This window comes from Grammomys surdaster, unplaced genomic scaffold (genome assembly GCF_004785775.1).
Source record: "Grammomys surdaster isolate TR1022 unplaced genomic scaffold, NIH_TR_1.0 843, whole genome shotgun sequence".
NCBI classification, from domain to species: domain Eukaryota; kingdom Metazoa; phylum Chordata; class Mammalia; order Rodentia; family Muridae; genus Grammomys; species Grammomys surdaster.
In genome coordinates this window covers 5208802-5236613 of record NW_021605262.1, presented here as the reverse complement: position 1 = coordinate 5236613, position 27812 = coordinate 5208802, and the positions used below count along the sequence as shown (strand labels likewise).

At 48.5% G+C, this 27812-nt stretch overlaps 1 protein-coding gene across 1 annotated transcript; it reads right to left on the bottom strand.

The window, feature by feature from the left end:
* Positions 1-1468: 1468 nt before the first annotated feature.
* On the bottom strand, positions 1469-26408 carry Tppp (tubulin polymerization promoting protein). Its single transcript, XM_028782717.1, has 4 exons — positions 26333-26408; positions 16184-16495; positions 6420-6573; positions 1469-6102 (listed from the first exon to the last, which is right to left on the bottom strand). The coding sequence occupies exons 2-4, from the start codon at positions 16489-16491 to the stop codon at positions 5908-5910; spliced, it is 657 nt and encodes a 218-aa protein (XP_028638550.1). The 5' UTR covers positions 16492-16495; positions 26333-26408; the 3' UTR covers positions 1469-5907.
* Positions 26409-27812: the final 1404 nt, after the last annotated feature.

Here is a 27812-nt window from a genome sequence, read left to right as displayed (position 1 = left end):
AGTTTTTGTATATCATGTATGTCTATGAATTAACTTATATTGCCTTAATTTTCAGTTTACTTTTGGTACTGATAATCATTTGTTAGTGTTTTAATAGCTTCAGGATTTGAAGTTGTATCATTGTGTAGATGTGTTGTGACACTTGGCTTTTAAGTAAGAGCCCACTCTGTGAGTAAGAAGACAACCTCTGGCCATTGGCTATGCCTCAGCTCCCACACTGTAGAGATGCTCATCAAGCCAGTGAACAAGCAGGCCTGGCCTTCCCATCCTAGTAAGTATCTGACAGGTGAACTCCAGAGCATGCTGGTGGCTGTCCTGAACTTTTTCAGCTAAGTATCTGGGGAACCAGCTTCCTGTCTTCCCTTCCTGGTGGTGTTGCCCATGGCATTATACATTTTCCAAAACCACTGATGTATTTGGGCGTATTGTTTCATCAGTTTTCCTGTTTTGTATTTGTCTTTGTTCTGTCTGCCATCTCATTTTGTATATTTGCTCTAGTCTGTTTTGGTGGTTTTGTTTTTTTTCTGACTCCAGTATTGTCATTTTTATTTGTTTGTTCAGTTGGTGATTGGTTTTTCTGGATTGTTTTTGGTTTGTTTGTTTGTTTGTTTGTTTTTCTTTTGAGACAAGGTCTATGTATCATGAGCTAGCCTGGAGCCCATGTAGATCAGGCTGGCCTCAAACCCACAGAGATACTCTTGCCTCTGCCTCCTGGTATCAAAGATGTGTACCATCACTCCTGACTGTTTTTAGACTGTGTCTTTTCAGCATGTCTACCCCTGTTAATCAGGAAACTGGTCCACCCTCTATACCTCTAAAGTACATAAGAGCCTGTGAGCACTAGCCTCTCTATTCCCCTTTGGGTTTGTGTGTGACTGTTCCCACGTATCTTAAAGAAATACTTTTAGTTTCACAAAATATGTACATAGCTCTTACTAATCTGAGCCACCTGCCTGCTAATTCTCTTGTTTTACTTTTTGTTAAAGGCATTTCGTTTGTGATCACTTTCTGCATTTTTTTATGTCTATTGGTAGCAAATTATTACATTATCCAAACAAACAATCAAACAAAAACCAACCTTTTTTCCCCTTACGAGCAGCAACATCATGGATACTCTGCACTAGTATTTGAAGTTGACCTTAATTTAAACATCTTGATGATGCGCCTGCCTTTGGAGTGCTGATAATCTGTGATGCGGTTTATAAGTAACTACCTTAAGCCTGGACCTCACCCAGGGCTGCACCAAAGCCAGCTCTTGCCTTGAATCTGGCAGATGGCTGGTCTGCATGCATTCCTGCCTAAGCTAAGAAACTTCTTGTGTGGAATGGACATGAGACTCTCTGCTGGTGAGTGCTGACACAAGGAAGACTTTAGACACCTCTGTGTTAATACCCAAGTGTCAAGGCCCTGCCGGCCAGAGGACGTGATGACTAGCCTAGATATCATAGTACTTTAAGGAAAATAGAAATCCATATTTTAAAACCTTTATTCATCACTTTACCAACTTGACACACAATGTTAATAACAGCAAACACAATGAACGAAATGTTGATAGACATAAGCTGTTTCACTAAAGCAATATGAGCCAGGCCATATGTCCAGCTAGGTGACTAGATGCCTTGCACTCTATAGGAGGGACAGACAGCAGGGCCATCCTGACCTGATAGACATTCTGAGCAAGTGTGGTTTAGATGTCAGCATAAATGTCTTTCTGAGTCAGAACACCCATGGCATCAACATTACCCATCACACTGATAAAGTGATAAACTCCATATTCCCTAACATTAATAAAATAGTGTAAAAATATATATCACATATATATAAACTTAACTCCCTTTCTTGAAAAAAAAAACTTAGTACAAACTACTAGTAGTAGCATATTATTCCTTTCAAGTTTAAGTTGTACAGGCTTTGTTGTTTGGCTTGGTTTAGTTAAGAAGTCTAAAGGAAGAGATAATTTACGAGTCCCAAGATGGCCACACCCATGAACTGTAAAGTTCAGAATGGTCAGTAGTATGTTGGTGAAGAAGAGCAGTTTGGCTCAGTGTTGGAAGGATATTCTGTCTACTGATGTCTTCACAGTACAGCTAAATTGTAACTCTTGCCATTCTTAATTGGCAGGGCTTCCCCTATGTGCCCTTGTCGTAGCCAGGTAGTACACGAGTCTACAGAGAGAGAGGGAGGGCGAGCCAGGCACATAGACAGGCAGTTTTCTCTGAAAAAGGACAGGTGGCAAATGCCATATGTGTCTGTGCCATGGCATCTGTCTCAGTCCTCCCAGCCAGTTGTAATACCAAAGCATCTACAGAACAGTATGTAAACACATGGGTACAGCTGTGTGCCAGTAAAACTATTCATTGAAACAGGCAGCTGAAGCAGTCAAGAGCCTCTGGGAGTGGTAAGGTTGGGTCTTGGCTCAGGGCAGACACCTGTCAACTCCCTGGGACAGACTACAGGGAGGTGGCAGAACTGTCATGCAGCCCTTTTCAAAACTCTCCATCTATCATAATGTCCCTGTGCCCCAATATAAGATAGGATACTGAAAGGTGTAAAAATACTCCAGTATAAATATAGATTTTTCAACAATATTTAAATACGTAATTTGAACTCTGATTTTGGTAAAGCATTTCCACTAACTAGTTGTTCAAAGCATTAAATAGAAATAAATAGGGGTTCTACTAGAGTCAGTGTTTCAGACAGCCTCCAACCTACCTACCATCATTCCCTGACACTTAAGACACCATCTGCATGGCTCCTCCCTGCAGTTTGTCCCTTTCTCCTGAATATCACCTCTAGCAGAATGTGTCCCTGTATATCACCCTCTACAGACCATGTTCCTTGGTGTCACCCCCAATAAAATATATCCAAGTATTACTCTGACAGAACATATCCTTGAGTGTCATGCACAACAGAACATGACTCTGTCACTCTGATCCATGTCCCTGAGTTTCGTCCCTGACAGAACCTGTCCTTATTCTTTACTGTCATAACTCAAGAGAATCTGTCTATGTCTCCTGAGTGTCTTCCCCTGATAGAATATATCTTTTTGTCTCCTGGGTGTCCCCTCTAGAAGAAAAAAAGGTCATCTCCTGGGTGTCATCCCCTATGAGAACCTATCCCTGTCTCTTGTGTGCCTGTCACCTAACAGCAAATGGCCCTGGGTCTTGATTTGCATGCTGTGCAGTTTTTGTTTGTTTTTATTCACAGACACTGAATTCTATTTATCCATAATTATTAATAGTTAATTGGTATTGCATAAAACATGCAACAGAGACAAACTCTACCTGTGTGTTCAAATCAAACTGAGGAAAATACACATCTGTTTTATGCAGCAAAGTTGGATTCAAATCAGTTTCTATGTTGAGAGGGTACACAGATGCCACAACAAATTCCGTAGACACTTTATGGAGACACTAAGTCTTTATGATCTAATTGTTACTACCCTTTCCTTTCTAGATGATATATATCATCTAGTGGGAGGGTTTATTTTTAAAGTTAAACTTAACACTGACTAGAGAAAGGTGCTGTGTGAGGAAACTCTGGGAGTAAGGGAGGACAAAATGAAGACCACTTGTCTGACACAGTTCTGGGTGCTGCTGAGGAACTACATGGGTGGGTCTAGGACTATCCTGCAGTACCCCAAGGGTGCTCAGGTTCTGTGCCTAGGACAGTGAGGACCGGCAAGGCAGAGTGACCCAATTTTCATTTAGAGTCCAAGTTGTGCTAGATCCATTAGAAACTTTTCTTAAGTGCTTTCCTTCCTGGAATGCTTTCCTTCTGAGGATCATACCTTTGGGGACTCTGATGGCAGTTCCAGTCCTCTACTGCCCAGGACCTATATGAGCTTGCCATTCTGAGCTTTTCTGCTCAATCCTGAGCACATGGGTGAAGTGACCAGTTTATAATGAAGGTTCCTCATGAAGCTGGGTAGTCCTGTGAAGGTGGACACTTACATTGTTTCCTAGGTGTTCCTAGGCTGTTAATCCTGGACTTGACTTGAATCTTCATCTGACACCATTCTGGCATCTTGGCCCTTTGAACAGAAGGCAGTGTCCAGAGTTTTCAAACTACTATGGGGTCAGGGAAACATCTGGCCCACTACATGTTGTGGGGACCCTCTGATGCCACACTAGCCTGCCCCCTCTGCCCTGGCCCACATGCCGTCACCTCCTGATGGGTTTGTGTGTGTTCCATTTTACTTGGCTATGATGGTGGCAACTAGGCTGTTGATAGGCAGTAGAAAAGAGCATCCTCAGACCAAGAGACTGCCAGCCACATGGGGACTAGGGGTTCTGGGCGAGGGTGTGAGAAGTGCAAGAGTCCTTTTGTTTCCCCGGACCAGTGAGGTAAGATTCCAGAAAGGAGGCCCCACCACTTGCCACGTACTGCAAACTCACAAAACCTTGGGAGGACGCTGACCATCCCCATCTTCCAGTGGTGGCTGTGTTGAGGGGTTTGTTAACTTTGAACCTTTGGCCTGCTGTCTGGAGGTCTGGTATTGAGGCCCATGCTTTTCTCTCTTAAGGTAGTCTTCCCTGGTGTTGCAGCAAAGGCATGCTCTCTGAGCCCCAGAGAGGTGGATACTGTGACTGTGTGCCATGGCAGTGGGGAAGACAGCCTTGCTGTCTACCTGTGCTGTCCAAGTCATGTAAGACACCCACCTTCAACAGCCATCTGCTCAAGGAAGCGTATCCTGAGGCCACTGTGTGTTCTCTTTAGGAACAAAGCCACACAGTCCACCAAGCTGCATGCAAGGCTAGGGCTGTGTTAATGCAAAGGAACAATTGCTGTGGGACTCTTATGAGGATGGTACATGCCTTTGGGCCTGGCTAAGTGGCACCCTCACACATGGATGAGCCGAGTCCTGACTTCTGTTTCGTGGCAGAAAAAGAAACCTTAGCAGATGCTGCAGATCTTTCTTGGGCCTAGTTCTAGTGTCCAGTGCCCTGCACTTGCACTTGTGAGAAAAGTTAGGAAAATGAACCCAGGGAAGGCTCCATAGAGCTGAAGACATAATTTTGAGCAAAACACAGCATAACTTGCCTCGGCAAAGGCCTCCATAACACACTGGTGGAAAAACTGCCCAAGCCTGGTCTGGACGAAGTGTCTCAGCATCATGTGTGTCCCAACCTGGTGATGGGACATGGCAGCGTGATATCTTGAATCTCCCTGGATCACTCTTGAGACCAAGGACATAGTCTTGCCATTTCTTAGAACAACACTGAAGAAACTTCCAGCTTCATACTCCCAAGTCACTCCTCTGGTCACCAGAGAGCTTGCATTTTCTCTTGGCCACTCTCAGCACAGACTCGGTTGGTGAATATGCATGTGTGCATGTGTGCGTGTGTGCATGTATGTACACACACATACATGCATGTGTGCTGATGTGAATTGTTCTCGCACACACTGGCACAACCCATCAAGTACCCTCAGTCATGTGTTCTGCTCAAGAAAGTTGAAGGGGCCTGTTTAGGATTATTCTATGCAGTTGGTTAGTTCCTTAGTTCCTGCCGCCTCAGAAGTGCCTAGATAAGGTCAGCGTGAGTTCTGACATCTGCTCTGCTCATCCTCATTTCTGCCAGTACCCAAAACACCCCCCCCATTACCTGCAGATCAAGTGGCCAGTGTGGTATGATCCTGGGAGACAGTTTGGAAATAGCAGTCCACTTCCCAGCTGTGGACAGGGCAGGTATGTTAGGACAGGACAATGAATCATGGCCCAAACCTAGGGTCTGAGAGAGAAGTGTCAAAGCACCCAGCAGGAGGAGGCCTGGGCACTGCCCCCACCATCACCTAGTGGAGGTGCATTCTGAGTTCTGCCCAGTTAAACATAGGAATGTAATGAAGTGCAATGGGTGTAAGTCCTGCGCCTGCCACCTGTAGCGTCCAGAGCTTCGGCCTGTAAGCCTACTTGCCCCCCTGCACCTTCTGGTCATAGGTGCCTGCATGCTTGTAACCAGGCACATAGCCTGACTCATCCACCAGGTCCACGCGGCCAGCTTTGCCCTTGCCCTTTCCTGATTGGTCGAAACGCTCCTTGTGGGAGCCTGTGAACTTGCTTGTGTCTGTGAGCCGTGACACCGTGGGTGAGGACACAGCTTTCTGAAAGAGAATAGAAGAGAGTGTTACAAGGCAAATGTTAGAACTGGGTAAGGACTGCCACCATTCATTGCACCATTTAGGTGGGAGGTGGCAGGGGCTGGAGAGTAAGCAAGACAAGGAGTATGAACCTGCTAGGCCACAGACCAGGGGTTACCTCTCCTGGCTCTGGGTTAGTCGCACACTTACAGGACTAACAACAAGTGTAAAAGTCTTCTAAATCTACCCAGTGTGGCCTTCAGATACTACTGCGCCATGGTCTCCCCAAGGGCAGATGCAATCAAGAACACTAAGTCCCACCCGTGCCTCACCCCCCTCACCGTGACGCCAGAGATGACTGGTGCTCGGCCCTCAATGAGCCTGTGCACCTCACGCACAGCCTCCTCGCTGCTCTTATCCTTGAACCGCTTCTTGGCCAGCTCCTCCAGTGCCTCCTGGAACTGCTCAAAGGTGATGGTCCTGCAGGACTTCCCTCTGTGGATGACAGGTCACGTAAGTCCTCAGGTAGAGGTCCTCTGGGACCAACCCCACAGGTATACCATCCCTTCCTGCATTCTGCAGTGACCCCTACTGGTCACAGCTAAAAGTTACCAACCAGAGTATCAGGACATTTCTGCATCTGATCTCTCCTGGGTGGGAGAGCAGAGAGAAAAACAGCAAAGATCCCATCAAACTCTTCCCAGGGGTATCCTAGCCCATCAAGGAGTGGGAGGATCAGAAGTGGCCTGGAAAGAGCCTAAAGCTGTGGTTATCAAAGTAGACAAGATTTAGAGGCGCCATATCATCCGCCTGATCAAAATCCTAAGAGTGAGCATTACAGGGCAACCTAGTCAGCAGGCTTGAGACTGGAGCCCCTAATCACCTGTGAGCATCCTAGATAATCTATCATTTCACAAAATCCTCCTGCCAAAATTTGTTGTAATTTTACTTTAAGGCATTTTCAACTTGACACTCACCCCCCAACTAATCCAAATTACTGAAGTTTTCAATGTTTTGACATAATGTAGAAGACACACAAGTCTGCATGTCCTGCATGTTGCTGGGGAGTTTTAGTGAAATGGCCAGAGAGACGCTGCCTCGTATGGCCAGGCATGCCCAGACCCCAGTTGCAGAGTGCTAAGCACTCAAGGATTTAAAGGAGCTGGCTAACAAAATCCCAGCAGGGCTTTGAAGTCTCTCTCCATCAGCATAGGATCCAGAGCAGCCAAGATGAGTTTAAGAAAACAAAAACAAAGTGGTGGTGGAGCACACGCTCAGTAGGCAGAATCTGGTAGAGCTCCATGAGTTCGAGGTCAGTCTGGCCTACAGATTGACTTCCAGGACAGCCATGGCTCCAAAACACAGTCTCAAAACAACAACAATAAACAAACCAAAAACAGAGTTGGAGGTCCAAAACACCATGCGAAGTCTCCTGAAGGAGACCGGATGAGAGATACTAACAAGGTGTGAGACATATCTGGAGTCAGCTCGACGTATCTGGAGTCCAGAAACACCCACACAGGTACCTAACTGAACAAGGTCAAGGAAAAAGGACTGTTTCAGAAAGCAGTTGGAACATCTGCTACCTATGCAAAAATAAGCCAGCTATGATCCACAGCTCCCTCGGTCTACTCAGAGCATGACCCCAGAAATAGCTTTCTCGTGTATATCTGGGAGATGACATGGGTAACCTTAGGTGGTCAAGGATTTCTTAGAAATGAGGCCAAGTCATCACATTCAATAAGAGAAAAGTGGGCAGACTAGACTTCAGAATATTAAGAGCCATGCTCTTTCAAATGACATGGAAGACACAGAAATACCACAGAGCTGGAGAAAGTACAAACCTGAAAAGGGGCTCATATCTAAAATACACAAAGAACTTAACAGTAAGAAAAGAAAATTTTCGAATGGGCCAAGTATTTGGACCAGACACCTCACCGAGGAAGATCCATTGATGGGGAATGACACACACAGGAAGTCGCCCATGGTAAAGCAGAAGTGATGAGGAAGCTGTCTGGGGCATGCTGAGGAGGATGTAGCCAGCCTTCCTGGGGGGGGCAGGCTGCTTCCAGAGAAATGAAGACTGAATCTCATGTTAAACCCATTTATGAATAAGGTACAGATTTTATTCAGTCATTCAAACTTGGAAAACCACCCAAATGTCCCTTAGCAGTGGCCAGATAAGCATTCTATGGGCAGTCATCTTTGAGGACACAGCAGTGGCAACACAGTAACAGAGTGGGCCCTTGGTGGCTGTGCTAAGGAACCAGACATGAAAACACTACTGTTCCACTCACTATGAAAATTTTACTGGTTCCTAGAGGAGTCTCACGCTTTACACATGTCCTGAATATATAGGGCATTTTGACCAAACAACCAAGAGAGCTGAGCCAAACGTTCTTTGAGAAATGCACAGGGCCCCAAGTTGTGGGCCACCCCTACTTCTCAGGAGATTGGGGAAGCCACTAAGCCATTACACTTGGACCAAGGATACAGCATAGAAGCTAGAGGCACACAGTGTGTGAACCTAGAACCTTGCAGAATGGCCTCTAATACGGGTAAGGAGCCTAAGTAGGTGCCTTGTGTCTTAGAGGGTGGATTCTAGTCCTTCAGTGTTCTTACCCCCAGCACTCAACAGCTACCCTTGAGATACTGGGCAACCTAGAGCTTTGGAGCAGCTTGGCTTCACAGTTCAGTCGTGCCTGGAGCTGACAGCTTTCCCCTCTCTCCTAGGACCTTGGGGGGGGGGGGGTGATCAAAGGCCCCCCCCCCCAGGGCTGCTCTCTTTGTCGTGAGAAGTCAATGGCACTCTTGTCTCCTACTCCCAACCCTTCCTGGGTTAACATGAGGATGCCAGGCCTAATGGCCTGCCTGGCAACCCGCTGCTGGGGCACACGGCCATTTCTAGGCAGCCTCGGCACCAGGCACCACCAGTATGAGTCACTGGGGGATGGGGTAACTGGAGGGGCTGTCCCATCACAGACCACATTCAGATAGAGTTGGACGTCTGCTCCACTGGTACCAAGAATCTCTTTCTGGCCTGTGTCCCTACAAGTCTAACTGTTTCATTGGGGAGAGGGTGCCCTGTCTTGGTGCCCCAGTTTACAGAGAACTCTCCCCAGGAGATGCAGGCACTTCTTGAAGCAGAATCCCCAACCAGCTCCGAGAAGACAATGCCCACTTCTTCCTCAGAGATGTGAAAACCTCTCCAGGGTTCTCCCACAGAGCCTCTATCAAGAGCTCTCAGGACTTAAGGGATATTCCTAGGGCTTTTGCTTCCCTGCCTTTGGTTCTCAAGCTGTCCAAAGCTGTTTTACCTGAAGCCTGTGATTGCATCCCAGGCCCTGTCCCCATATCTGCATGCCACCTTCTCAGTCTCTTGGGAACCCTGGGACCTGGCTAGAGGGGTCAGGACCCAGCCTCTGCAGCAGAGCCCTCTGAGGACTACTCCTCTATGGCTAATACCACAAACACTACCATCCGCCACCTCAGCTTTGGGCTTTCACAGAGCCCCTCGTTCAGCCTACTCAGCACTTTTCGAAGAGTCTCGTCAAGGCTCGTGTAATAAGAAAACATTTAAGAAGTGAAGGAATAGGGCACATAGGACAAGACAAGGCTGCTTGTGCTTCTTATTCTTACTTCCTGAGATTTACAGAAGCTGTTGCTTCCGAAGCAACCACCAGAGAGCAACCTTGTCAGCCAGCTACTATGCAGGCAGAGGCACTCCAGAGGAATGAGAGCTATACCCTCCCTGTACATGTGGTGGTCAGAGAGCAGCTGAAGGACCTGGAAGGGACTCCTGAGCAGGGATGCCTTGTAGGGATGCTACCTCATAGGAAGCCTTTCTGGAGGCTTTCTGTAAGGAAACAGTAAGGGAGTTGACCTGCTGAACCACAAAGAAGCCTCAGCTGCCATGGGCCTCAAGTTGCCTGTTGCTACCAGTGTCTGGCTCTTTAGATGTGTTCAAGGGAGGTGTAGAAGTCTGGTCATTTTCTTCAGACACCAGTCTCTTGTTCCTTCCTTAGGACTCTCCTGTGCCCACTGACTTCCCAGGACCTAGACCTGGGCTCTGTGCAGGAGATAACGCCACTGCTGCTGCTGCTGCTGATGATGATGATGATGATGATGATGAAAGTCTAGGCCTGTCAGTTCTCTGTACCCTTAGCAGGTCACTGAACTTAAATTGAACTCAAATTCCTTAGGAACAGGTGATGTGCTCTCTGCCTAGAGGGGCCTGGATGTCAGTTAGCCACAAGGACTTTGCCCATCTCAGAAAATCAGAGGCCAAGCAGCAACCCTACTCTGCTAACCCCACTAAGCTGTGGCCCTACTCTGGGCACATTGCACATTATGTCTGTTTACTGGCAGTCACCAGCTTGCCCAGAGGAAGCATCTGTGACCTGCAGCATTGCTACTTCCCTCTGTTGAGAAAAAAATCCTTAGAAAAGATCCTTTCTACCTGTCATTTTGTGTTTTCCGAGGGGCCTGAGGCTGTGGGATAAACATTCACTAGGTGACCCAAAGTGGGTTACATCTGCTCACCCCCACCTCCTCACGGCTCTGGCCTGGATTAAGTAGGGGTAAGCCATGAGGATGGATGTACCTCCAGTTGTTCAGACAAGTTATGGATGTTAGGGGAAGTTTATTCTCTTACATGTCCTTCATGAGTTGGCCAGCCAGATTCCCAAGGCAAGATGGATGAGCTGAGGAACAGAATATGCTTACCATCCCAACGGCCTATCACTCCAGACTCACCAGAACATACAAAGCCTTATCCAGAAAGTCACGGGGGCCACTAGCCCAATGACTATCAGGCAAAAAGCTCCACATGTCCTGTCTATCCCCCAACAGAGGTCAAAACCCTTAAGTTTCCTAGCAGGCAGCTGAGGAGTTACTATGTACTGCCATATACAGCCACTAGAGGGCCATGCAGAAGTAAGAATAGCAACAAGGCTTCAGGTACTGGGATGCCTGAAGAGTAAGATGCATGCTGGATCTTGCTCCACTCAAGGCCTGCAGGGTCAGGCCACTCTTCCCTGGAGCATATGACTGTTAGCCTTATCTGAAATCCAGGAAGCAGAGCCTGAAGGAGGAACTCCAGTGACATGTGTGCCATAGGTGAGTGGAACTGAGTGGGGCCCACAGCCAGGAATAAAGGCTACCTCTGTGAGTCTTCACACGTCTAGGGTCCTCGGCATCTGGATTCTCTGAGATATTTGGACAAGTAGTAGACACAGAAACCCATCCTTTCCACGGTACCCAAAACTCTGGCCAGGACTCCAGACGTGTGTCGTGTTCCTAGGAGCAATGGGCTACATTAGCCCAGGTGGCTTCTATGCTGATCCTCCCTGGCAGCACACGGACATCAGAAAAATCCCATCAGGCCTTACTGACTATCTGTGGCATGTAAGGAACACAGAGCAGCTCATAGACTGAGCAGTGGCTGACAAATCCCCAGTCTAGACAGATCTAGACCCTTCTTTCTTACATGTAGGGACTGGCCTGGCTTCCTTCTGACTTGTATCCAGACATAATGGACACCCAGCCCTGACACCCCAGCCAAGTTACTTTTTGACTCTGCACAGTGTTGGCAGGAATCTGTCCGTTTACTCTGGAGGGTACCCAGCACCCATTCCAAGCCCAAGGAGGCCAAAGGTCTCTGGGCCTCTTTACCTGGAAGTATGGTGGTTAAAATAAAGAGGTCGTAGGTAAGCCCAACCCTGAGGCCTCTGTACCTCTTCTGCCACAAGCATATGCAGGTACATACACAGGTACAAAGACCCCTTACAGACAGTCACAGACAAATACAATGCCTAGGGCCCCCAGGTATTTCTCAAGCTGCACCACACTGGCCTTGCTTCAAAGTCAGGTCTCCATTAACTGTGTGGAGCCTGGCTATGCTGAGCCTTTTGCAGGATGGGGAGTCTAGATTAACAGTAGTCTACAATAAAACTTGGTATAGAGCTTCAAGAAATTTGTTTAAAATTTAACACATAGTAACATCAAAACAAACAAGCGCTGCCATGGTGACAGGGACCTAAACAAAGGCTGCAGATACCCCAGCTGGCGCCACGCCTGCAGAGCCATGGCAACCTGCCCCAAAACAGAAATAGTTGAACTTTTTTTTTCCCTCTCAAGTCCTGTCAGAGTCAGCAACTTCCTGGAGGTACCTAAGCAATTTCCTCCCAGGTCCCAAATTCCTACAGGTGGCAAATTGCTGCCCCTCAAGGGACCACAAACACCCAGACCTCATAATACAAATAGCACCACTACAGCAACAGTTTTCCTGGAAATCTCAATCCCAGAGTTCCCCAGCCCTTTCTGCTGATCCCCTTTCGCAGTTCCTCAGCACCCTGGTACTCAGAACACAGTCCCTCTACACTAGTGGACAATAGGACTCTGAATTTTCTGTTCACAAATGCCTCTAGAGTGAGGATCTTCCTCCAGAGCAGAAGTGTTCCAAGTGGAACATAGTTCACAAGGAACCCAGTGGAGTCCAGCCTCTGAGCAGGAGTGAGAATTCAAAGACAGTAAGAGATGAGGGGATGGCAGACTCTAGGTTCTCAAGGGTCCATGTGTAGGCAAAAGGAACATCAGAGTTTCTGGGTCTCTACTTAGTACAGAATCCTCACCTGGGCTTCCTCAGCCACCCAGTTAGACATCAATGACCCCACAGTGCCAGCAAACCCAGCACTGATTGTCTACCTAGACTGTCATAGCCTTTAGACTTCTCTGGGCTTGGGCTTGCTCTCTAGGACCTTGACTTTCAAGGCAGGGACAGTCCAAGGTTCCCAGGCAGCTCAGAGTCTACAATGAGGAATGGCAAGTCCTGGAGTTGGGGATGAAATGTCTGATCATCTGAAGTTCTGCATTCTGGAAACAAGCATTCCCTTCACATGGCTCATTCATACGGGTCCAGTGTCTCCCATGGCAAGAAGGACTTGTGGCACTGGAGTTCTCAGTCCTCTGTGGCCCTCATCATCCAAAAGACCCATGACCACATAGGGCCACCCATCAGGAGACTGTAGAAACACAAGTTTTACATGGGGGTGCAGTGCACATATATAGGCACACAAAAGCTGGAAGATAGCCACCTTCAGAAGCTGGAGAAGCTGATTGACCTCTGGAAAGGTCACTTTTTCCTACCTTCCAGCCATCCCTTCTAGAAGCTTCCTCATAGACACAAGTCTCTTGAACATTGGAATTACTGAGGACACGGAGACATAAGGAGACCATGATGCACATGATGAGCTCATTAGCCTTGTTTAAAAGACATCGTGTATGCTCCCAGTGTAGGAAGAGCTTCCAGAGTTTCTGGTAAGCTCAGGGTTGGGTTTATAAGGGACACTTGCTAGTGGAGGAGAACCATGAGGAGAGATAAAGTGAGGAGCTGTCCAAGTTCATTTGCTAGTTTAGACACTGGAGGTGAGCTCCATAAAACCATCAGTTTTAACTGTATACACATGGTAAACAAGGCTTTAACTGTATATACACAGTAGACATAGCTTTAACTGTATGCAGATGGCACACACAGCTAACCTGGTTTTTCTAGGTCTCAATGTTGCAGGTCATGTCCACTGGCCTAACAGAAGCTCTTGGCACCAGGATGAGAGCAATGACTGTACCAGAGTGTCCAGTGCCCATCATTTTGCAGCCTGGGTCAGTGCCCCTCACTCATGACTGGCCAACTTACCAGAGCAGCTTTGTTTACCAAGACATACCTGTCTGTCCCTGCCTGGAACTGTCTAGTGGAACTCAAAAGACCAGTTTCTATGAGGAGGCTGCACATTTCCCAGCAGGTGATAGCCAGGACAGGCCATGTGACCAGCACAGTGAGCTCCATCAAACCTGGGAAAACCCCTCCCCCCAGACAAGGTCCATGGTGGTCTCAGTACCCAAACTCAGGGACAGTCATTTTGGTGAATGCTCAGGAACTATAAGCATCAAGATTTCCAGGTCAAGCCGGGCGGTGGTGGCGCACGCCTTTAATCCCAGCACTTGGGAGGCAGAGGCAGGTGGATTTCTGAGTTCGAGGCCAGCCTGGTCTACAGAGTGAGTTCCAGGACAGCCAGGGGTACACAGAGAAACCCTGTCTCGAAAAACCAAAAAAAAAAAAAAAAAAAGATTTCCAGGTCATCTACGAAGGAGCAGCAGCAGTATGGAGGCTGTACATATCTTGCTGCATACATATCTTTGGGTCCTTATGACCTGTTCTGGACTTTGTAGACTCCTCATGGCTCTTGATCTCCAGTGACTGTGCTGTTCTATTTAGGGACTTGAGGGACAGAATTACTATCTCCTGACCTTCCTATAAAAGCAAGAGAATGAATACAGTGTTCAGTAGATCCTCCTCTGTGGGGGTCACATAGGGTTCATTGGTACCCAACAGCATCGCACACAGATGAAGCTGTGGAGAAAGCAGCGTTGACAGAAGCCTAAGGACCACAGTCTAGGAGTACATAGGAGCACTGGCCAAAGGCCTTCCAAGTAGGCTTGGGAAGAACTGGTATCAGTGTTATCATTATGGAGCCAGGCCAGAGTAGAAGTGAGGGCTTTCATAGTGGGCTTCAGGGAAAAGTGACCACACACATCTGAGCCACTGACCATAACTTCCTCTATTATCTTCACCCACAATAACTGAACTTCGGGCTGAGGTAGATCTGAGATATCATAGGAACAGAGTCTCAGATGGGAGAAAGATGCTAACTATGCTCACACAGTGTCTGCTTGCATAGGTTGAAGCTACATGGAGAGTCTCTTCTCCAGCTTCTCATTGGGATTGGAAGTCACAAGGAGGCAGAGCAAGCAGAATAGACTAGCTCAGACTCCTTTTTGGAATCCTCTGGGATCAGCAGAGCCTGGAGAGGGCCAGGATGGAGGACCCCTTTGGGACATGTTTTCACATGTCAGCCTTTACAGTACAACCATTCAAACCTAAGACACACTTTTGTACGCTGTGTACAACAGGAAGTTCACTAGGGAGCATAGAGTTGAGATTTTCTTGCTTTGCAGAGGTCTCAAGCTCCCAGTATACAGTGAAGTTGATATCAGCATTGGAATGAATGGGGACAGATAGACTCTGGCCCAGTAATCTTTACTGAGCCCCCCTCCAAGGGGACAAGACCTTGAAAATTCAGGCTCAGCTTCTTTCATTTCCCTCAACCAGGATCTAGAGGAAGCTACAGCTAGCTTCAACTGGAACAGAAAGATGTCAATATCACCCTGAATCTGATAATCTGGCTTATGTCACTTCTTCCAATTGGGCTGCATGTTAAATCCCTCCACTTTCCCAGGAACGCTTAAGTTCCTGGCATGTGATATTTGTTGGTGTTCTCAGGGGCCATCTGCTGGGCCACATCTACCCTTCTGGTTGTTGCTCAGAGACTCCCCCATGCACCAGTGCGCGACCTGGGGGCAGTTTACTGTACCTGAAGAACACCAACAATTCCACAAGCAAAGTGGTGGTTGGCAACCACAGTTATGAAGACATCACCCACCCAAATCCAGAGGAGGAAGCGATGCTTAGCTAGTAGCACCCACAGAGATCAACCACGGGACCTGATAGCACGCAGATGTAAGACAAAACAGTAGATGAGTGGCCATTCTCTGATTTGTATCAGTTTGGCTGCACATGTGATCATTTCTCAAGTACAAAATCAATGGAGGTGGATAAGGGGCTGGAAGAGGGTATCATGAGCCCCTGCCATATCCTGGAAACAAAGTTACATAGGCCCGAGCCTCATGCTAACCTCAGACTCTGCCCACAGTGGATGGGTCTCTGTTTACCTAAGCAGATCCTAATCATGTCTAGCAACAGCTCATTAACCTGGGTATTGGTTAGAGTTAACTAAGTTTTCTCAAGGCCATAAACCCCCAACCTGGCCACATCCAAGGCCAAATGGATAGAGACAAGGACCACAGCTCAGGACATGGCCAAGCAGTTCCAAGGCACTTGTGACCAATGTACTGCCCAGACTGTCCCAGACACCACAGGTTCTGTGTCCACTTCTTAGCTTCAAGCTTTCACTATCTGCAATCAAGACACTTCACAGACCCTCACAGCTACTGACATGAGTTGTGCTGCCTAAGCCTGCATGGCACTTACTTGATCTTGCTGAAGACGATGTCCACATCAGTGACAGTCACATTCTTCCCATCGATCACGTGGCAGTCCTTGCACAGTTTTGACCAGTTCTTGCCATGCATCTCCTTTCCTGTTGCCCTGGTGTCCCCATGTACTGCAAACCGACGGAAGGCCTCCTCCAGGGCACTGAGCTCAGGAGCTGCAGCTGCACCCTCATTGGCACCCTCTGACTCCAGTGACAACCTCTTAGCAGCCTTGGCTGTGTCTCCTGGGGACTTGGGTGGTGTCTTGTTGGCAGCTTTGGCAGGCTTGGCCTTGCTGTCAGCCATGTTGCTAGGGAAGAAGGAGAAGAAAGAAGTCATTCTGCTTCTCACGGTCCATTTGTGTCCCTGGTTCTTGCTGTAGCATGTGGTACCAGGCAACAGGATAAGGCAAGAGCTAAAGAAAGGCACCGTTTCTGGGGTCTGGGACCCCTGGGAGCTGAATGCCAAACATAATTGTGTTGGTCCAGCTGTTGGACCTGGCACTGACCCTGCCAACCTGACACCTGTAAACTCTAGAAAAAGGAAACAAGGTCTGACACAGCAACAGTGGGTTTTACCTTAACCCCCACCAGTCGAATTTCCACAGCTTCCTCCCTCAGCCTCTCATGTTGTGGGTGAATGCCTGGAGGGATGCTTAGAGTCTATAAAATGATGCTATCCTTAAGATCCAGACCAGTCATTCTATACTTATTGTCCCTCAGACCTGAGCCTTCTGAGCAGAGGCTGAGTCGTGCCCTGGAGTGCTGAGTGATCCACTGCTGGAGACACAATAAGGGCCTGCCCTGGGATCCTTATGTGTAGTAAGTTGGCCCTTGGACTCAGAGGAAGGGACCCCCAAGGAAGGGAAAGCCAGAAGTACAGCCATATTATTTGGGATTTTGTGGGCTGTTGATTCCTAAAATAACCAGACATCCAGGAGGGCTAAGAAGACTGAGGAGGTGGCACTACCTTCTGGAGGAGGCAGGCCAGAACCTGGCAAGCAGCAGATTCAAACCAGGCAAAAGAATTGTGAGCAAACCTGCAAGTCCCAGCAAGACTCAGCAGCACAAGGATATGCAGATGATCCCACCACAGCCACTGATGTTCCAGCAAGGGTAGACACATGCCATTTCCAGCACCCAGAAAGCAGGAATGAGGAACTACCAATTAGCTTCTCTCTGGGAACTGAATGCATAACAGCTCAATGCAGGGAGAGGAACTCCTGGTATAGGCACACACCACTGGCCCACAAAGATGAAATGTGCAGCCTGTGCAGCCCCTGTCCAGACTGGAGATCTCAATAACAATGGTCAAGTCATGCTGTGAAGTGCGGCCCCTGCTGAACTCACAAAAGTAGAAGTTCCCTAAACAGCCAGAATAACACAAAAGACATTCAGCCACAAAGGTCAGGTCCCCTTCTTGTCCATTCCCCTTGAAAATGGTAATAAAAGCATAATAGAAAAAATCAGCAGATAAGGAGAGCGAGGTTAAGTGGGAAGCTCCTACATCCCCACAAGACCTGACTCATGGTGAATCAAGTCCATGCACTTGATGGGTTATCTGAGCTTCTGCCCTGGACCCTCACAGGACACTGAAACACAAGAGGGGCTCTGCCTTCTGAGGACTTCAGGATGCTGAGGCAGGCCAGAGCCTGGCAAGCAGCAGATTCAAACCAGGCAAAAGAATTGTGAGCAAACCTGCAATGGAAGAATGGCGCGCATCAGGGCAGTGAGGGCATGTCTCATGCTGGTGTGGCCACTCCATATCAGACAGGTGCAGACTGTGTTCTGACCAGGTTTCTACAGCACTATGGACCCACAAGATCGTAAACAGGTACTGTGGTAGGGATGGGCCTCATGGGAAGGAACTCTCACTTCCAGCCCCTCCACTGTAGGAGAGAGACTCCTGGGCAGGACTTCCACCCACATCCAGGGGATCAGGGATTACAGAGGTAGCTCAGAGAGCCTTCTGATAACTTTGACACTCTAGGAAGATGAGTGTTCAGCACTGAGGAGTCAGGACAGAGTGCAGGCCTGAAAGGTATCTGCCCAATGGAATCAGTAGGAAGCTAAGGAAAAACCAACTTCTGGAAAGCAGAACCTATCTAAACTCATCCCTGGAATAAGTCATCCTGGAGCTTTTTTGGGCTCCGTGGCAGAGCAGCTGGCAACTGTGACTTCACTGAGTAGTTGACAGCATGGTCATACTATTTTAAAGTCCCAGTGCCAAGATCTTTCAGCAAGATCAGCTCAGTATGGGACCTACATAGCAACCTCTGAAGGGTGCCAACAACACACTTGCACAAAGGATAGGCTGCAACAGGGGGGTTGAGACCCTTCCCTCAGGACACACCTTGGGGACTGTAGTCAGGCCTCCAGACTCTGCATCCATCTTTGCTTTGTTTTACCCTGAACATGTACTACCTTCATATTACATGATAAAACATTTTTAATATAAAAGTAACAGTCGGTTTGGTCCTAACTGTGGCCCTACAAAGATCACCAGAGCATCACTTGCTCTGTGAAAGGAAGAGAAAGGGTGTCATGCAATCAGAGTACACTCAGGAGCAGGCTCCTAGGACCCAGGCCTCCTATCCACAGGTTCTCTGTTCTAATGTGAACTGATCCATTAGCTCACAACAGCAGCAGTGAGAACAAGTTGTATCTAAAGAGAATTGAAGCTGCAGACAAGGTATCCTGGAACATGGAGGTACCTATAGGCCTAGTTCCTTCACTCCTCCAGTGTTGTGGAATGACCAGCTATAGTCTTTTCCTACCCCACCATCCATTTAAAGGCCCTGGCCTCCTGTTTTTCCTGCCCCACAGCATCTGAAGCAAACCTAAGGTTTAAGGAGATCTCTGTGTGTCCCACCATGTCAGCACAATTTCCATCAGGGAAGTTAGCCCATTTAGAAGAGAATCTAGGAAGGCATCTGATCCACCAAGTGTGGTGATAAAGGGCAGCCTCTCAGGTGTGCTCTGCACTTCCAAGGTGTGACTCCTACACCTCAGGTATGTGTCCTAGATATGCCTTGTGCCTCTTTCCTGATAACCTATAATTCATTGTCTCTCAGACAGCCAGAAAGGATGTACCCCAAATTCATCCAATGGAGTCTGTCTATCAGCGGGTGCTCCTTCCTGAACTGGCCTCCTGCAGCAGTGATTGCTCTGGGAGCAAAGAGAGCAGGTGTGGTGGAGGAGGGGAGTGGCGCCAGCTGGTGACCCAGCAATGACTGCTTATGTTCCCTGAGGGGTCAGGAGGACAGGAGATGGTAACTTATCCACAACAGCACTGACTGTAGGGACAGGCTATGTTACCAGATTTGCATCTTCAGATCAGGCCTGAGGAGGGCAAGAGAGGTCAGCTGGAGGTAGAATTACAGATCTTGCAATGGGAGGGGATATGGACAGATGCCAGGGACAAGGCTTTCTGTAAACCCTGAGGACCCCTTTAGCCCAGAAAAGATTTCTTGCATCCCATATACCCCTAAACTTTTCCTTGCCAACCCCAAAAGATTGACTGTTCTCAACAAAGTCTATAGAAAATCAACTGGGCTCCATTTTTCAGAATGAAAAATACTAAAGCAAATAAAATTTTTTTTGTTAAAGAAAAATAGCTCAGTCTGTTCTGAGATGAGTTTGATTCCTCGAACCCACGTTTAAAAACAACAACAACAACAACAAAAGGTATATCAGTGTGTGCTTTTAATCCTCCTGTACACTGGAGAGATGGAGATAGGGCAACAGCCAGCCAGCCTAGCCTAATTAGTGAGTTCTGAGAAATGACAATGAAGTTGCTTTCTGGCTTCCAAATGTGTACACACACACACACAAAACAACATGTACACATGTAGCAACACAAAAAGAAGGAAATAAAAAATGCAAAAGCTAGAGGTGACAAGAGACTTGTGTAAGCCAAGCATCAACTGCTACACACCTCAGGGTGCAGCCCCACCATAGGACTGGAAATGGGAGGATCAGTGGATTGTCTGTAAGCAGGAATCAATTACTATAACCAGGGCAGGGTGCCATTGAGCAGAAAAGGCATTTATGAATGTGATGGGTGTTCATGAATAAAGTAGGGGTTATGACTAGGCCAGGTGCCCATGAGTGAGACAGATATCAGTGTGTGAGGCAAGTGTCTAGAAACAGGAAAGAATACAGAAAAGAAGGAGAAAGCACTTCTGCTTCTCTGAGGAATCTCCACAGGAGCACACAGGCAGGGATAGCTCTTTCTCTAGAATGTTCCATGAACTCCATTTCATCCTCATTACCAGAGGCTGATTGGGCTTGAAAGAAGCAACCTCCAGATAAATCCAGGGAAGTGAGACTTTGATTCACTTGCAAGACACATACCACTCAATCCCTGACCACCAGCTAGGCTGCCCTCAGTTCCCCAGGCCTCATCAGCAAAGGTGAGATCAGGGACAGCCAATTAGAAAGACCATGACCTGACACTCAAGAGAAAGAAGTCTGTCCAAGATGGAAAGAAAAAAATGAATAGTATCCACTCGAAGCTCACCTCTTCTTCCTCACTACATCCCACCAAAGCTTTAGTCCTATGAGATCCCATGTAAGACCAGGGTTAGTCTGACTGTGTGGGATCTAGACACATCCAGCTAGCCCTAGAGAGGGCTCATCTGAGAATGGGACACAGACAGCCTCTCCTATACAAGCTCTGTACTTTAGAGTGTACTTATACACAACACAGCCTTTGATAATTGTTTCATTAATAATACAGCCATACACCCTGCTCCTCGTCAGGATACTCCATGTGAGAGGCCTCTTATTTCAATGGGAGCTGTCATCCCAGGCAGGGTGAACTCCCACAAAGTGGGCATTTTCTGAATGTGTATATCTTGCAGGCACACAAAGGCAGTACCAGAAGCTCAAATCTATTAGGAAACCCACCCTCTTGTCACCCAGGCCCCATCTACACAGTGTACCGAGAAGTCTACAGCCCAGAGGATGACTGGGATTGGTCAGGATGGAACACAGTCCCAGTCATCACGAAGATTGGAGTCCCAAGGCTGGGCTACTGCCTACAAGCTGACCTGAGAACCAAACCCTGTGCTTCTCATTGTTTCTAGGTTAAACACAACACAATTCTCCTGGATGTTTCAGGGGGAGGGTAGCCCAGTGTCCATGTCAACTCACTTCCTATATCCTAGGTCTGGGCTGCAGCGCAGGCAGAACAAGACTACATGTTCCAGAAAACCCCTTACTTATGTTAGGAAAAGGGAATCCTGGGCAAGGAGACTGGGTTAGAGTTAGAGTCCTATACATCTAGGTCCTTTTTTGTATCCAACATCCAGGGCAACAGAAATGAGCCCAGAACTCCCCAAAGCCAGTGGCTGTTCTATCCAGCTACTCTTACTTTCCTGGAATTCACATTTCAGGCCTTACCCACAATGTTGCCCTGACTGCCCTCAGTAGGAAATGCAAGGATACAGCCACTTTCAGGAGTGACCATTTGAGGTTCTGGCTTACAGTTCTAGGGGAATTAGGATAGCCACCATTCTTGGAAATCACAGAAATACCTTCTAAAAATAATGAATAAGACAAATCCCTGTAGCTAAGTGGGAGCCTAAGACTGAGCATGTAGAAGAACCATGAGATTTTCCAGAGTGTTCAGTGACTGCTTAAGGTTGTTCCCACTGTCCAGCTAGAAACCAGGTTTCTCTGGAGCCCAGGGTGGCTGCAGAAATGTGATTGAAGAGTAAGAGAGTGGTAGCATCCACATATCCAGTATTTAGTATGAGCTCCAGGCTCTAGACAACCGTCAAAGGCCAGTAGAAATTATTCAAATCAAATCCCATCACAACCATCTGATCAAACACTATTTCTAGTCCATCCTTCAAAATATTTGACAATACAACATCCTGCATGGATCCAAATGGATAAAATCAAGATCAAGAGGTATGCTTACTGTGTGTGGGCCCATGTTCTGGGATCTAGTTACAGCAGAGGTGCTGAAGGCCACTTTTCCGAGTATCTGTCTCACAATGGCATGCCAGGTTTTGCCACCATGCCTTTAGAAGCTCCATGTGTCAGCTCCATGTGTCAGGTCCAGATGAACTTGTAGGTGATTGGTTCCTAACATAACATCAACATGGCTTCATGATCACCAAATGTACATGGGCACTCCAAAGTTGCATGCTACACATCTTAGCATTGTCCTTGGATAGTGAGAGAGGGCTGTGAAGACTAGTCAGTAGGTGCAGCTGACCTGGAGCCAGGCAACTACCTAACAGGGGCTGAGCAATAGCCCCTCAAAACATGTATCTACACCTTAATGCCAGAACTTCTGCATGGAATCTTGCTGGGAAATATTATCTTGACATGAAGTCAACCTCGATTGTCCACAATTAGAAGGTAAATTATATGCTAATGTCCCTGTAGAACAGAGACCAGACAGCACTCTGTCTGCATGTATCCCTCCAAAAAGATGAGACTTTGAAGAAAGTGATTAAATCAGTTTCCTGGGCTCTCCTGAGTAGAATAAGACTTCCCAACAGGGTTGTAAAAAATTAGTTGAAGCCTTTTCTCTGGAGTAAACTCTAAGAAGTCACTATCTTGGAAGCTGCCACAAGGGGACAAAAACATGGGAGGGGGCCAGAGAGTCATATGGGGCTACACTCAAAGCCCCTGGAAAGTCAGCCCAAGTAGACTGAGTTTTACATAGAATTATATATGGCACTATCTTCTGTGACACGCATGTGTCTCATCTTCAATTGTTATGTGCTGGGACAGAAAAAAAATGGAGGCACACAGAGAAGATGAGTAAGGGTGTAGCATGGCACGCTTACAGGTGCATGAGGAAGCTGAGCTCCTAAGGGCACTTACACCAATCTGCCACTGTCCAGAGCCAAATACCCCTGGGTAGGAAAGATTTGCCACAGGACACATTCTCCCAAAAGGACTTCTGCTTGTCAACTAGTGGTAAGAGACTAAAATGTCAAAGCTCAGAGAAGGAAAGATTCTTGTTATGTACAACAAACATGACTTGTCCAATATATACAAAAACCCTCTGTAGTCAACCCGGGGGGGGGGGCAAAGGGGAGATTACTCATCAGAACAAAAGACTACTACTTCCAGGGGAGAACCAGAGAACACAGGGAATGCCAAGCTTCACTAGTATAACCAGGAAGGTGCAGACACAACCCCAAATCAGATACCAGACATACCTTGCCAGGTGCGGACATTTAAGTCTGTCCTAGGCAATTGTTGGTGGAAGGTAGAACACAGAGTACCATGAGGGGAAGGGAACTGGTGGGACACTCTTGGAAGCAGCATCCCTGGTTCATTAAATCTGAAGGTGCACATGACCTGAGGCCCAGAAATTGCTGTTCTCCAGGAGCCTTTCCGTTTGCAGGAGAGTCCAAGGCAGCTGTATTCTCCATCTCCCAAGAGGGAGGTAAAGACAGCTGACAGCAGAAAGAAAGATACAAAACTAGAGCCATGAGTGAGTCTGCTTAGACCAAGACTGGTCAAAGAAGACAGTCTAACAGAATAGTAGCTATGTGATTTCATCTGTGTGAAAGGTCAGAAACTGCAGGCAAGAGCTGAGCCAGGGTTCAAGGATAAATGTTCATGAGGTGAAATTATCAAGACCCTTCCACTCCCACACTTTCCACCACAGGACAAAGGGCAGTGGGAGTGGCTACCGGGAGAAAAACTGAAATTATCGTACTGAAGCAGGGTCCCTATGGGAGGGAACTTCAGGGGCCAGCCATCTGGCAGAGCTCACTAAAGTCTAGCAGGTGGCAAAGGAGCCTGAGATACGATTCATTGGGGGGTGGGGGGTTGGAGACAGGGTTTCTCTGTGTAGCCCTGGCTGTCCTGGAACTCACTCTGTAGACCAGGCTGGCCTTGAACTCAGAAATCCGCCTGCCTCTGCCTCCCAAGTGCTGGGATTAAAGGCATCCACCACCACTGCCCGGCTCTGAGACACGATTCATGAACCACCACCGTCCTCATACTTGCCTGAAAGACCAAAGAAAACCCTTACATTTGAGCCATTTAGACAGCAAACCACAGCTAACAGCTGAGTTACGTTATTGTACAGTTACGGAGACCATGGGCCCAAAGAGGTCTCATTCTTCATCAGGAAGTGTCATTCTGTCCATGGAGTTTTCCCTGATAACAGTAAACCATTTGTGGGCCACACAAGTACAGGCTTCAGTTTACAGAAACCACACCCTCTGGGACCCTAGCAGGACAGCTCCATTCCATTCCTGCCTGGGACAAAGACACTAGGGGGAGGCTTTCCAAGTGCTGCAGAGGTACGATAGCGCACAGCTTTGTGCGCTACAGTACTGTGGGTGGATGCTGTGGGTATTCGGTGGGGCTGCCCCAGATGGGGAATGCCCAGAGAGAAGCCATTGGTGAAGGATGCCATAAGGAGACTCCTGAGAGACATAGGTGGGGCTGTCATGGGTGGGGCTACTTTGACTGGGAGGTGGTGTAAATAGAGAGCCAGACAAGGAAAGCCCTGGCTATAAATAGAAGATGCTAAGGTTGCAACACTGTGACCCTTCTCTTTGAGGAAACTGGTCTTCTCAGGTTGAATCAGCACTAGGAGACCCCATGAGGATGTAATGGACTGGCGGCTATGTCTGAACCCTGACTGTGGCTGACCAGGTCCAACTCTTCCTTCAGTAAGAAGTGGGAAGCTCCATTCTCCTGCATGGGGTCTCTAGGCACAGCCTTTCTGGGCGAGGGAGAAGGGATGGACAAGACTGCAAGGTTCCCTTTCCTGGCAAAAGTGAAATCACACCTCCTACAGGCTCCTCCTTCAGTTGTGCACTATAAATAGGACAGCAGGCCCTGCTGAGGAAGCTAGGTCTCATCCTCCATGGAACTCAGCAGAGATGTCTTCAAGGCCCCATTCTGCAGACTTCTCCCAACCCTCCACCCCTCATGGCTGGTTTTAGTGTTCTTAAACAGAATTTTCTAATGCTTATAAAAATTTCCAAAACCTTATATGATAGTTAAAATAGCCATATACCACAACCTCAAAGAATGGAGAAGGTGGACCCAAGGAGCACCAGGAGGAAAACATGCCACTGCGCAGGTCGCCCTCACTTCACCATCGGTAAAGACGAGGATCCTCAATCCTGTCAGTTCAAATACGCCACTGGAATAGGGCACCTTTTCTAATGGTGGGTCCCTGTGGTAATCACGAGCTTTTCTGAATAGAAGAGTCCTTTAGAGACGCTCAGATTGTGCCCCTCCCCCTCGTCCGTTCTCCAGGGTCACGTGATGGGAGAGGGGCTGGCACGGGAGCAGAAACAGCAGCCCGCCGCCAGAGAACCCAGCTAAAGACTATGCAAGCAGGGCTTCATCTCCCCCTAACCCCCACCCCCTTCTCCAACATTGCTCTAGTCCTGGAGAGCTCACGCCGCCTAAGAAGGCCACCTACGCGGACAAGAGAAGTCAGATACGCAAGTAGGTGCTGGGCCGAACGCCACCTTTCGCCCCCAGGACACGCACAGGACCAATCACCAGGACACAGTCTGTCCAACGCTGCGCCACAAAGGGTGCTACTCGTCTTCCTCACCTTGTTCAAGGCCTCGTTTACATAACCGAAACCGCCGAGCAAGGGTCGAATCCTCCCTCTCCTTCGCGCAAACATGGGCATTCAAACACCAGACCCTGACAGAACCCTAGCCATCTCGAATGAGAGATGCAGGCTCGAAAGGAGGGTGGCGGAGCGAACAGGCGCTGTCACCTGCAGGACGCAACGCGCGCTCAGGATTCTGGACCCATGAACGCCCGCCCCGGCAGCTCCAGCTCCGGTATGCGCGGCTCCGGGCGGTGGCTTCTCTTTACCCCGTTTCCCACCAGGTCCACGGACAACGACCCGGGGCCCGGCGAGGCCTGGCACCTGAGACTGGTGGGGAGCCGTGGGGTGTTTTCGGTCCACCGGATTAAGTGTCGACGCAATGAGCCTGGCTCAGTGTACACGCATACCCATTCTTGACACCACTGCCCGGAGGTCTCTGAGGGACCGCTGCTTTAGCAGCGGGAGCTGATCTATCCACTGCAAAGAGTGGCAAGTGGCCAGCCTCACAGACCGGAGGGATCCGGAGCTTTGGCCCGAGAACCGCGCCTCGGACCACGGACAGCGCCCGGCGCTAGCCTACCTCCAGAACGCATCCACCGCTGCGCCTCCGCGACTAGACGCGCGCCCCCGGGCGCCGAGCTCTCAGAGCGGTCCGCCCAGGCCCCGCCCTCCGGCACCGCCCACATGCCCCTCCTCCTCCCGCTCCGCCTCGGCTCGCACTAAGGCCCCTCCCAGCCGGAGCACAGCGCACGGACACCCGAGGCAGCCACTGCCTTACAAGGCTGCCACAGGCACAGCCGGCCTACAGACGCAGCTCGACCCAGGGTGCGGTCGCTGTGGAGCTGTAGAGCGTGGGAACCGGGCGGAGGTTGGGGAAGAGTGAGTGGGGCACACCTGGCCCTGGGGCCCCGGGCGTGCAGCCAGTCTCAAGTGGGGAAGCTGAGGCTGGTGGCACAGTCGCAGCCTACACTGTGCACAACCCGTTGCTGATCCCTACGTGCCTGTAGAGAGAGCTTGATGCGCGTGGTGAGATACCGTCCACTTGGGTTACCTGCACGAAAAGGCTCAGAGTCTCTGCTGATTTTCCTTCCTTCTAGGGACGCTTTGCCACGGGATCTCCACCCGGATGACTCTGTGGTGAGGTCAGGGTCGCACTGGTGGCTCTGAAGAGGACTATGGGGTTGGTAAGGAGGCAATGGGGATGGAAGATTTGTTGCAATAGACTCCTCGGTCCTCCAGGTTCTGTCTCAGACTCTAGCCAAGTCAACCCCTAAGTGTGTGTGTGTGTTGGGGAATTTGCTGAGTGTCTGACAAATTAACTCATGCCTGAGGGAACCTTGTTTTGAAACTTCAGAAACGGGGCCCACCTGAACACTTGGAGCAAATTACCCCTCCCCATGGTAGTCTCTGACCCTCAGATCCCTCTGCTTTCTTCAGCTACTGAAAAATGACTAAAAAGTCACTTCTAATTCTTGCTCTCCCGAGAATTCCCACTCACTATGGAAACCGTGTGAGTTCAGGACTGTGGAACTATGAGGAATGGAGAGTCAGACCCAGGCCCTCTAATTTTTTTTGGGTCCTGACTTGATCACTTTGCCTTGTGTCCCACAAAGCCCAAAGCCCTACTGTGATGGTTTGTATATGCTTGGCCCAGCGAGTGGCACTATTTGGAGGTGTGGTCTTGTTGGAGTAGGTGTGTCACTGTGGGCGTGGGCTTTAAGACCCTCACCCTAACTTCCTGCAAGTTAGACTTCCACTAGTAGCTTTCAGATGAAGATATAGAACTCTCGAACTCTCAGCTCCTCCTGCACTATCCCTGCCTGGTCGCTGCCATGCTCTCATCTTGATGCTAATGGACTGAACCTCTGAACCCATAAACCAACCCCAATTAAATGTTGTCCTTTATAAGATTTGCCTTGGTCATGGTGTCTGTTCACAGCAGTAAAACCATAACATACCTCCTATCCCCTGAAAAATCAACAATGTAAATGAAGTTCTGAAAGCTGAAATTCATGTTTATATTTCTATTAGCATGTTTTCAAATGGTGACTCTATCTTTA

Bases quoted from the DNA above. Each gene is read 5' to 3' on its own strand.
- Tppp (XM_028782717.1), bottom strand. From the start codon at position 16,491: ATGGCTGACAGCAAGGCCAAGCCTGCCAAAGCTGCCAACAAGACACCA. The intron at 6,574-16,183 runs GTAAGTGCCATG...TGTCATCCACAG, and splicing joins ATCGTCTTCAGCAAGATCAA to AGGGAAGTCCTGCAGGACCA. The intron at 6,103-6,419 runs GTGAGGGGGGTG...ATTCTCTTTCAG, and splicing joins CAGTCATCTCTGGCGTCACG to AAAGCTGTGTCCTCACCCAC.